This window comes from Squalius cephalus (assembly GCF_949319135.1).
Source record: "Squalius cephalus genome assembly, chromosome: 14".
NCBI lineage: Eukaryota > Metazoa > Chordata > Actinopteri > Cypriniformes > Leuciscidae > Squalius > Squalius cephalus.
Window position 1 is genome coordinate 37,661,188 of NC_137135.1, and position 12,500 is coordinate 37,673,687.

At 43.2% G+C, this 12,500-nt stretch overlaps 1 protein-coding gene across 4 annotated transcripts in view; it reads left to right on the plus strand.

Annotated features, from left to right (window-relative positions):
- The window catches only part of slc2a9l2 (solute carrier family 2 member 9, like 2), a 73,301-nt gene that overhangs the window by 43,199 nt on the left and 17,602 nt on the right, over positions 1-12,500 (plus strand). For all 4 annotated transcript variants that reach the window (XM_079893331.1, XM_079893329.1, XM_079893330.1 and 1 more), the window contains exons 6-9: positions 1,441-1,586; positions 8,218-8,350; positions 8,459-8,646; positions 11,455-11,565. In XM_079893331.1, coding sequence (XP_079749457.1) covers positions 1,441-1,586; positions 8,218-8,350; positions 8,459-8,646; positions 11,455-11,565 — 578 coding nt within the window. The remainder of the gene's footprint in view (positions 1-1,440; positions 1,587-8,217; positions 8,351-8,458; positions 8,647-11,454; positions 11,566-12,500) is intronic.

Genomic DNA, 12,500 nt, shown 5'->3' on the forward strand with positions numbered 1-12,500 from the left:
TAATATTTCAGTCGTTTCTCAGTCAGAGCAAAACATTCTTAATAATACATTTCTGCTGATGTATTCTGCAGAAATGTATTATTATTCTATATATATATACACTCACCTAAAGGATTATTAGGAACACCTGTTCAATTTCTCATTAATGCAATTATCTAATCAACCAATCACATGGCAGTTGCTTCAATGCATCTAGGGGTGTGGTCCTGGTCAAGACAATCTCCTGAACTCCAAACTGAATGTCAGAATGGGAAAGAAAGGTGATTTAAGCAATTTTGAGCGTGGCATGGTTGTTGGTGCCAGACGGGCCGGTCTGAGTATTTCACAATCTGCTCAGTTACTGGGATTTTCACGCACAACCATTTCTAGGGTTTACAAAGAATGGTGTGAAAAGGGAAAAACATCCAGTATGCGGCAGTCCTGTGGGCGAAAATGCCTTGTTGATGCTAGAGGTCAGAGGAGAATGGGCCGACTGATTCAAGCTGATAGAAGAGCAACTTTGACTGAAATAACCACTCGTTACAACCGAGGTATGCAGCAAAGCATTTGTGAAGCCACAACACGCACAACCTTGAGGCGGATGGGCAACAACAGCAGAAGACCCCACCGGGTACCACTCATCTCCACTACAAATAGGAAAAAGAGGCTACAATTTGCACGAGCTCACCAAAATTGGACAGTTGAAGACTGGAAAAATGTTGCCTGGTCTGATGAGTCTCCATTTCTGTTGAGACATTCAGATGGTAGAGTCAGAATTTGGCGTAAACAGAGTGAGAACATGGATCCATCATGCCTTGTTACCACTGTGCAGGCTGGTGGTGGTGGTGTAATGGTGTGGGGGATGTTTTCTTGGCACACTTTAGGCCCCTTAGTGCCAATTGGGCATCGTTTAAATACCACGGCCTACCTGAGCATTGTTTCTGACCATGTCCATCCCTTTATGACCACCATGTACCCATCCTCTGATGGCTACTTCCAGCAGGATAATGCACCATGTCACAAAGCTCGAATCATTTCAAATTGGTTTCTTGAACATGACAATGAGTTCACTGTACTAAAATGGCCCCCACAGTCACCAGATCTCAACCCAATAGAGCATCTTTGGGATGTGGTGGAACGGGAGCTTCGTGCCCTGGATGTGCATCCCACAAATCTCCATCAACTGCAAGACGCTATCCTATCAATATGGGCCAACATTTCTAAAGAATGCTTTCAGCACCTTGTTGAATCAATGCCACGTAGAATTAAGGCAGTTCTGAAGGCGAAAGGGGGTCAAACACAGTATTAGTATGGTGTTCCTAATAATCCTTTAGGTGAGTGTATATATACAATAAATAAATAAAACAAAATTAAATGAATAAATATATTAATGTTTTTTACTTTTGTTTGTTTGCTTATGTTAATTATGTGTGTGTGTGTGTGTGTGTGTGTGTGTGTCAGGCGTGGCTCTCAGTGTGTTGCCCATGTATCTGGGTGAGATCTCCCCTCGGCAGGTCCGGGGCTCCATCGGTCAGTTCCACGCCATCTTCATCTGTCTGGGAGTCTTCATCGGGCAGGTGCTCGGACTGCCCGAGATATTTGGACAGGTGAGTCTACAGAAGCGTTTGTGTGTGTGTGTGTGTGTGTGTGTGATACACCAGCGGTTAAAAGCTTGGAATAATCCAGGCTTTCCATGACTTTTCCGGGTCTAGAAATCACACTTTTAACACGTTAACATCCTCATAAGATCGTGATTTGTAGTAGTTTTAGCTGATTTTAAAGCTTGATCTGTCAGATTTAAAGGGGACATATTATGAAAATCGGACTTTTCCCGTGTGTAACTGCTGTAATCGGTGCTTCTACCGTCACAGAACACGTGAAAAGTGAAACCCAGTAACTGTGTTTTGGTGAGCACAAACATTCGGTTCCACACGCGCCAACAGAGACCAGTTCTAACGCACTGATGAAGATCCAGCAGAGCCTGAAGCTGTTCTGTGGTTGAGCACAGACGAGCACTGAACACTATTGACCAGAACATGTCACCGCTGTCTTATAAAGACCTCAGGAACTGTGGACACTTGTGGAGAAGTTCAACATGATGATGAGATAGATGATCAGTGTAACTCCACAACAACTACAGAAATGTCTCCACTAACATTCAGAAGCTCTTCCTGAGTCTCTCCGTAAGGCTGCACTCGCTACTGGTTATTCTGGGATTCTGGATGAGTGAGATTGGCCTGTTCTGTTATTGCCGGAGTTTCTGAAGCTCGTGTAAAGGCTCCGCCCTCTTCTGGACGGAGGCGGAGCTAAAGCTCATCTGCATTTAAAGGGACACACTAAAACGGCGCGTTTTTGCTCGCACCCAAAGAGGGGCAAATTTGACAAGCTATAATAAATGATCTGGTATTTTGAGCTGAAATTTCACACACATTCTGGAGACACCAGAGATTTATATTACATCTTGTGAAAGGGGCATAATATTTCACCATTAAGGCGTTCTCTGGCTGTTTTAGAGGGAATCTGGAGCTCTGTGGCGTTCATGTTTCCCGTGTGTGATCGGTCAGCTGTTGTGTTGGGGTCGTGATCTGGATCCGGCTCTTGTCCGTCCACATGATCGTCCAGCGTGTCGTGATGTACGGTGTCCCTGTGACCGTCTGACCCGGAGACGTCTGAGTCCGCCGGCGCTGTGAAGGATCATCAGATGATGACTAGTGTGTTCTGTCTGTATGAAGGGTTAGTTCTCTTACACAAGCATCAGAATACACTGCAAAAAAAATTTTTCTTACTTAGTATTTTTATTATTTACAATGCCATAAGATATTATGTCTTGTTTTCTGGGGGGAAAATCTAAATGCCAATGGAGTAAGAAAAATAATCTTAATTCAAACGGAAACAACATTATTTCTCTTACCCCATTGGCGGATAATTTTGCTTGTTTTAAGCAAAAACTCACTTCATTTTTATTTTTCCCCTCAGAAAACAAGACATAATATCTTATGGCATTTTACAACTTTAGTAAATCCATCTTGATTTAAGAATTTTTAGATATTTAGACTGGAAACAAGACAAAAATACTGAGTAAGAAAAGCATTTTTTGCAGTGTAAGATAAAACTACCACAAATCAAGATCTTTCTCTTTTTAATGAACAGCCTCAACTGTTTTGTCTTTGAAGAACCAGGATTCACACGTCGGAAAACCTGGATAAACGAGTTTTAAAAAGTGTGATATCTTGACCTGGAAAAGTCATGGAAATTAATCAAATCTTATAACGCCACCATGTACATTATTTATAATGAATACATTTATCATGTATTTCTCTTTTCATTTGGTGGATTGCAGGTACAATTTCTCCATTAAGGTATTTTTAATATTATACATTAAAACAAAATGTTATCATCGCCCACTTTATTAGCTACACCTGTTCATCTGCTCGTTAACACAGATATCAGGTCAGCCAATCACAGGGCAGCAACTCAGGCATGTAGACATGATCGAGACGATCTGCTGAAGTTCAAACCGAGCATCAGAACGAGAAAGAAAGCTGATATGAGTGACTCTGAACATGGCAGGGTTACTGGTCTGAGTGTTTCAGAAACTGCTGATCGACTGGGATTTTCACACACAGCCACCTCTAGTGTTTACTGGACAACAGAAGACTGGAGAAACGTCACCTGATCTGATGAGTCTGGATACTTTCAGATGAAGTCAAGTCAATTTATTTATAGAGCACAACATTAACACAACGTTTGTTGATCCAAAGTGCTTTACAGACGGTCAAAAGGTTAATAGAGAGAAAATAATAATAATAATAAAAGAATATATAAAATATTATTTAAAAAAATATATATATAAACAGCATCACTCAAATGCAAGAGTATAAAAATGAGTCTTTAAGCTAGATTTAAAAACGTTAAGCGATGGAGAGGCCCTGATATTAAAGGGTAAGCTGTTCCAAAGCTCAGGGGCAGCAACCGCGAAAGCTCTGTCACCTTTGGATTTACAACGTGAGCGAGGGACAGATAAAAGAAGCTGGTTACAAGATCTTAATGACCTAGAGATTTTATATGGCTGGATAAGGTCACAGATATAATCCAGGGCTGATTTTTGCAGTGCCTTATATACAAAAAGAAGGACCTTAAAATCAACTCTGAATTTGATAGGGAGCCAGTGCAATGAAGCAAGAACAGGAGTAATATGCTCCCGCTTTTTTGTTCCTGTCAGCAATCTGGCTGCCGCATTTTGAACCATCTGAAGCCGAGATAGAGTGCTTTGAGGAAGGCCGACATACAGAGAGTTACAATAGTCCAGTCTTGAAGAGATTAGTGCGTGGATGACAATTACAAGATCTTTTTGAGAAAGAAAATGTTTTACCTTCGCAACAGATCTGAGGTGGAAGAAGCTACTCTTTACAACCGTGTTTACCTGCTTGTCAAATTGTAGTAAAGGATCAAAGTGGACCCCTAGATTTTTTACATAGGGTTGTACGCTATCACTAAGGGAGCCTAACCTACTTGTCAGAGTAGTATTGAGTGCAGCGGGGCCTAGCAAAAGCACCTCAGTTTTGTCAGTGTTTAGTTGCAGGAAATTGTTAGCCATCCAAATTTTCACTTCGTCAAAACATGAGAAAAGACGTTGTATAGAAAAGTCATTTTCAAGTTTGATTGGAAGGTAAAGTTGTTGGTCATCGGCGTAGCAGTGATAGTTTATACTATATTTCTGGAGAATGGAGCCCAGGGGAAGCATGTAGAGTGAGAACAATAAAGGGCCAAGAATAGAGCCCTGAGGAACACCATAAGGGACGGGTGCAGTAGGAGAGGTAAACGACCCAATATTTACTGAAAACGTCCTACCCTTTAAATAAGAGGTGAACCATTGTAATGCCGTGCCTTGAACCCCTTCTGCATATTGAAGTCGTTTCAAGAGGATGTCATGGTCAATAGTGTCGAAGGCTGCACTCAAATCTAGCAGTAACAGATTGACAGATGACCCTGAATCAGTAGACAACAAAAGATCATTCATAACTTTAAGCAAGGCTGACTCTGTACTGTGAAGTGCTCTAAAACCAGATTGGAACTTATCCAAAATGTTAAAGGCATCCAGGTAAGAAGTAAACTGTGAAAGCACTGCTTTCTCTAAAACCTTGGAAATAAATGGGAGTTTAGAAATTGGCCGTTAGTTACTAAGAACAGATGGATCAAGGTGAGATCTTTTTAGCAGGGGCTGTACAGAAGCATGTTTAAAAGACTCAGGGAAAACCCCACTAGACAAAGAACTGTTTATAATAGTTAAAAGCGCAGGGCTAATAGTGTCTAATACCTCTCTAAGCAAACGGCCAGGCAGTACATCAGATTGACAGTATGTAAATTTCATTTTAGAAATTAATGCACTTAATTGAGATTGAGTCACTGGTTTAAAACTAGTGAAATTGCTAGAAAGAGAGATCAGGGGAGAAACAACCATGTCAGGAGGAGAAAGGTGAGATCTGATATCTAATATCTTCTGTACAAAGAAACTTAAAAATTCTATGCAGGTCTCGAGATTGCCAACAGGAGCTGATCAAGTGACTGGATTAAGTACTGAGTTTATAGTTTTAAAAAGAACTTTTGGCCTGTTTGTATTCATGGCAATCAAATTTGAAAAGTATTGAGATTTTGCATCACTGACCGACTTTTGATAGGTGGCAAGACAATCTTTTAAAATTTGATAAGAGACCTGAAGCCCATCCTTTTTCCACCTGCGTTCAGCCCTTCTGCACTCCCGTCTGAGCACACGGGTAGAGGCATTTAACCAAGGTTGAGAATTAGATTTAGGTTGTTGCCTTCTAGGCTTCAGGGGAGCAACAGTATCCAATGCAGTAGAACAGGTATGGTTGAAGACGAGAACCATCTGGTCAGTGTTCATATCAGGTGACAAAGAGACCTCACAATTACAAAAGATTGTAGAGAATTGTAGTGCAGTAGTGGCATGAAAAACACGGGAGCTGCACACAGGCTGAGAGAGGATGGGCTGTACATATGGGACTGCAGGTTCAAATAATACAGAATAGTGATCAGAAATACCAGCATCAAATACTTCACATGAATGTATAGAGAGACCGCGAGTCAAAATAAGATCTAGTGTATGGCCCAAGTTATGAGTGGGAGAAGAGACACACTGTGCGAAACTGAGCGAGTCAATGAGATTCATAATATTTTTAACCATAGGTTTAGAGGGGCAGCAAACATGGATATTAAAATCCCCCAGAACCAACAGTCTATCACAGCGACAGGAAGTCTGAGAGTTCATGGATAAACGTTGTGCTAACTTTGGGTGGTCTGTAAATCAAGATGCAAATTAGAGGACCATTGAGGTCGATGTGCAGGAGTTGTGCCTCAAAACTAGAAAAGGCATCTACAGGCAGTAGTTGACATTTAAATGACTTCTTGAAAATTGTAGCTAGACCGCCACCAGATCCATTTGGCCTGGGAGAGCTGTAAAAGGAACAGTCAGGAGGAGATAGTTCACCCAGAGACGAAAGATCGTCAGGTTTCAGCCAGGTTTCAGTCACAAACAGAAAATCCAAGGCATAAGATGAGAAGAAGTTGTTCATAATGAATGTTTTATTTGACAGTGACCTAGCGTTTACTAGGGCCATTTTCACTGAAGGCTGAACTGTTGCAGAGGAAGTTGTAACTGGCGGTAGAGCCCCAAGTGGGGCATATTCCAGAGAACGGTGATTTGCAAAGTTAATATTTCCACCCTCTCTGCGAGATTTTGCATACAGTCGACGAGAAGAAGACCAGACAGCGGGGATAATACATCCGTCAACTGAGGGAACTGAGGTAGTGAGCCCAGTGCAATGTTTGTGGGAGCCCCGATGTATGTAACGAGGCCGGCGAGCGATACCAAGAGCAGCGCAGTGATTATAAAGGTTAGTGGGCAGCGATGGCCGAACTTTAGGGTTCAGGTGATGCAGATCCAACGACGAATAGAAAGTCATGTCATAAAAACCCCACCAGCAAAAAGGCAGCAAAGTTTCTTGAGACAGCGCGCAAAAATAAAAAGAAGCAGATAAAAAAGTTACGGGCAATAAAAAGAGGAGGATCATCCTAGAGTCGCGCGTACCCAGCCAGGTTTAAAACCACACAGTGCAAATATGTGGAAGATATATCAACCAGACCAGCATCTGGCAACCAATAATCCGAGAGAAAGTGGATACTTACTCACGGAAGACGGATGAAGTAGCCTGTTGCTTCGGTGGCGAAAGCTCGCGTTTGGCAGGTAACAACTTGACTGAAGGGATACAGAGACAGTTCATAAACAACGGCGTATTTAGTCAAATCAGCGTTAAAAAAATCAGCGTTAAAAAATCTGCGGAATGGACTCAAGGGAGTTAAGATCCAAAAATTAAAACTGCACGCTTGAGTAGTCCATAATTAGTCCATAGGATAGCGGGAGAGCAGCGGCTGTCAGAACACACCAGCGTTCGCTCAATCAACGTTCCCCCAAGGGCCAGAATCTGACGTGAACAACATGAAAGCGTGGATCGTCCTGCCGTGTGTCCGCGGTTCAGGCTGCTGGGAGTGATATCATTGTGTTTTCTTGACACACTTTGGGCTCTTAGTGCCAATAGGTCATCGTTTAAATGCCACAGCCGACCTGAGTATTGATGCTGATCATGCCCTTTATGACCATCTTCTGATGGCAAGAGAACGCACGTCACGAAGCTGAAATCATCTCAGACTGGTTTCCTGATCATGAGGTGTTCACTAAACTCACACGCCTCCACAGTCACCAGATCTCAGTCCGGTCGAGCAGCTTTGGGATCTGCTGGATCGGGAGATTCACGTCATGGATGTGCAGCTGATAAATCTGCAGCAACTGTGATGCGATCATGGCAATACGGACCAGAATCTCTGAGGAATGTTTCCAGGACCTTGTTGAATCTCTGCCATGAAGAATTAAAGCATTTCTGAAGGCAAAAGAGGGTCTGACCCGCTACTAGCAATGTGTTCCTAATAAAGTGGCTGGTCAGTGGTATATATATATATATATATATATATAAAATGAGAGTTAAAAATTCTCAAATGTAAACCTCACATGCATTAGTGTAATCTTTTTTTCTTTTTAAGAACTTCCCGCTCCTCTAGTTATTGGTCCGATCGCTCGACCTTCACCCTCGGGTCATATCACCTGTGTGTGACTGAACCTCAGGTATATCTCTCTGAACGTCTCCTCGCTCTGCTGTGTGTTTGCAGGAAAAGAGGTGGAACTTCCTGTTTGCTTTCTTGGCATTTCCTGCCCTGCTTCAGCTGTGTGTTCTTCCGTTTCTGCCCGAGAGCCCCAGATTCCTCCTGATGGAGCGCCGGGATGAGGTGGCAGCGGAGAAAGGTGAAAATCAGCTCATTAAACTCTCATTTAGAGATTCAGTTCAGTTTTCCCTCATGAATCCCTCTGTATGTGTGTGTGTGTGTGTGTATGTGTGTGTGTGTGTGGCAGCATTCCAGGCGTTCCTGGGCCGCACAGATGTGAGACGCGAGCTGGACGAGGTTCACGCTGAGAGTCGCGCTCAGAACACACAGCGGACGGCGTCTGTGCTGGAATTGTTCCGGAAGCGTTCGCTCCGCTGGCAGCTGATCACTGTGATCGTGGTCATGAGCTGCTATCAGCTCTGTGGACTCAACGCCGTCAGTTCAACACGTCAACATCACTGCAAACACGGCAAACACAGCAATCACTGCAAACACGGCAAACACAGCAATCACTGCAAACAAAGCAAACACTGCAATCACTGCAAACACATGAACATCACTGCAAACAAAGCAAACACTGCAATCACTGCAAACACATGAACATCACTGCGAACACTGCAAACACGGCAAACACAGCAATCACTGCAAACACAGCAATCACTGCAATCACTGCAAACACAGCAATCACTGCAAACACAGCAATCACTGCAATCACTGCAAACACATGAACATCACTGCAAACAAAGCAAACACTGCAATCACTGCAAACACATGAACATCACTGCGAACACTGCAAACACGGCAAACACAGCAATCACTGCAAACACGGCAAACACAGCAATCACTGCAAACACAGCAATCACTGCAATCACTGCAAACACAGCAATCACTGCAAACACGGCAAACACAGCAATCACTGCAAACACAGCAATCACTGCAAACACTGCAAACACAGCAATCACTGCAATCACTGCAAACACAGCAATCACTGCAAACACAGCAAACACAGCAATCACTGCAATCACTGCAAACACAGCAATCACTGCAAACACAGCAAACACAGCAATCACTGCAAACACATGAACATCACTGCAAACACAGCAATCACTGCAATCACTGCAAACACTGCAAACACAGCAATCACTGCAAACACATGAACATCACTGCAAACACTGCAAACACAGCAATCACTGCAATCACTGCAATCACTGCAAACACAGCAATCACTGCAATCACTGCAAACACTGCAAACACAGCAATCACTGCAAACACATGAACATCACTGCAAACACTGCAAACACAGCAATCACTGCAATCACTGCAATCACTGCAAACACAGCAATCACTGCAAACACAGCAAACACAGCCATCTTTGCAAACACTGCAAACACATGAACATCACTGCAATCACTGCAAACACAGCAATCACTGCAAACACTGCAAACACATGAACATCACTGCAAACACTGCAAACACAGCAATCACTGCAATCACTGCAAACACAGCAATCACTGCAAACACAGCAAACACAGCAATCACTGCAAACACATGAACATCACTGCAAACACTGCAAACACAGCAATCACTGCAATCACTGCAAACACAGCAATCACTGCAATCACTGCAAACACAGCAATCACTGCAAACACTGCAAACACAGCAATCACTGCAAACACATGAACATCACTGCAAACACTGCAAACACAGCAATCACTGCAATCACTGCAAACACAGCAATCACTGCAAACACAGCAAACACAGCAATCACTGCAAACACATGAACATCACTGCAAACACTGCAAACACAGCAATCACTGCAATCACTGCAAACACAGCAATCACTGCAAACACAGCAATCACTGCAAACACATGAACATCACTGCAAACACTGCAAACACAGCAATCACTGCAATCACTGCAATCACTGCAAACACAGCAATCACTGCAAACACAGCAAACACAGCAATCACTGCAAACACAGCAAACACAGCAATCACTGCAAACACATGAACATCACTGCAAACACTGCAAACACAGCAATCACTGCAATCACTGCAAACACTGCAAACACAGCAATCACTGCAATCACTGCAAACACATGAACATCACTGCAAACACAGCAAACACAGCAATCACTGCAAACACATGAACATCACTGCAAACACTGCAAACACAGCAATCACTGCAATCACTGCAAACACTGCAAACACAGCAATCACTGCAAACACAGCAATCACTGCAATCACTGCAAACACTGCAAACACTGCAAACACAGCAATCACTGCAATCACTGCAAACACATGAACATCACTGCAAACACAGCAAACACAGCAATCACTGCAAACACATGAACATCACTGCAAACACTGCAAACACAGCAATCACTGCAATCACTGCAATCACTGCAAACACAGCAATCACTGCAAACACATGAACATCACTGCAAACACAGCAAACACAGCAATCACTGCAATCACTGCAATCACTGCAAACACAGCAATCACTGCAAACACAGCAAACACAGCAATCACTGCAAACACAGCAATCACTGCAAACACATGAACATCACTGCAAACACTGCAAACACAGCAATCACTGCAATCACTGCAAACACAGCAATCACTGCAATCACTGCAAACACAGCAATCACTGCAAACACAGCAATCACTGCAAACACTGCAAACACAGCAATCACTGCAATCACTGCAAACACATGAACATCACTGCGAACACTGCAAACACGGCAAACACAGCAATCACTGCAAACACAGCAATCACTGCAATCACTGCAAACACAGCAATCACTGCAAACACAGCAAACACAGCAATCACTGCAATCACTGCAAACACTGCAAACACTGCAAACACTGCCACACTGCAAACACAGCAATCACTGCAATCACTGCAAACACTGCAAACACTGCAAACACTGCCACACTGCAAACACAGCAATCACTGCAAACACTGCAAACACATGAACATCACTGTCATCACTGCAATCACAGCAAACACATCAACACTTAGAAAACTTAGAACAGTTTTTCTTAGTCCTTGGAAACCAAAAAAGTAGTGCTTGAAAAGTTTCATTTTACAGCACCTGTACGAGCCCTGGTTAAAGAGCACACACACACTCTGATAGGACAGACTGGAGAAAGAAGGACGCAGTATGATAGTGATGATGTTATATCAGTTGTTATGAAGATGATGCATGTGTTTGAGGCTGATGATCCTCTTCCTCTGTAGATCTGGTATTACACTAACGGGATCTTCGAGAAGGCCGGGTTCGAGAAGGCTCTGATTCCCTACATCACGCTCAGCACCGGTGGCATCGAGACACTGGCCGCCATCATATCTGTGAGTGAGAGAAAGCACTGACACTGAAGAGGACAGATGCGCTTCTGAGTTTTACAGCTGAGATCCAGTTAGTCTCATATTTGATGAAGTTTGCATCATTGATTCTGTTATTTTCCTGTTCATCCCTGTGAAGCTGCTTAGAAACACTCTGTGCTTTGTGTATGTGTGAGAGTGTGTGTGTGTGTGTGTGTGTGTGTGCGTGTGTGTCTGAGTGAATGCATGTGAGTGGGTGTGTGTGTGTGTGTGTGTGTGTGTGTGTGTGTGTGTGTGTGTGTGTGAATGCGTGTGAGTGGGTGTGTGTGTGTGTGTGTGTGTGTGTGTGTGTGTGTGTGTGTGTGTGTGTGTGTGTGAGGTTTGTAATGAGTTTAGGGAGAAGGGGGAGTGTCTTGTGTTCAGATTCGTGTGGTTTTCCTCTCAGGAAATCTAAGGCTGATCTTCCCTGTTAGTACAGGACTCTAAATCAGAGAGCATCATGGGAATTGTGCATAAAGACCAGCAGCACAATGGACATGATGAGAAAGTGCTCTGCAGCCTGTTAATGTGTGATAGTGAGTGACACTGTCCCATGATGCTCTCTGATCAGAAACACTTGACCAGAGATCTTTCATCATGTTTGGGTCTCAGTGTGATGTTTACTGAATTGAACAATAAACACAATACTGACTGTCTTCATCTTCAGCACGACATCTGTTTTTTTGCATTTCAGACCTACAGACATCTATCTGTGTGTGTGTGTGTGTGTGTGTGTGTGTGTGTGTGAGAGTGAGTGTGTCACTTTTAAATAGAAAAATAATTAAATGATGTGATACACTATATTGCCAAAAGTATTGGGACACCCCTCCAAATCATTGAATCCAATCACTTCCATGGACGAGTCTGGGTTTGGCGTTTGGCAAGAGAACAGTACTTGTCTGACTGCATTGTGCCGAGTGTAG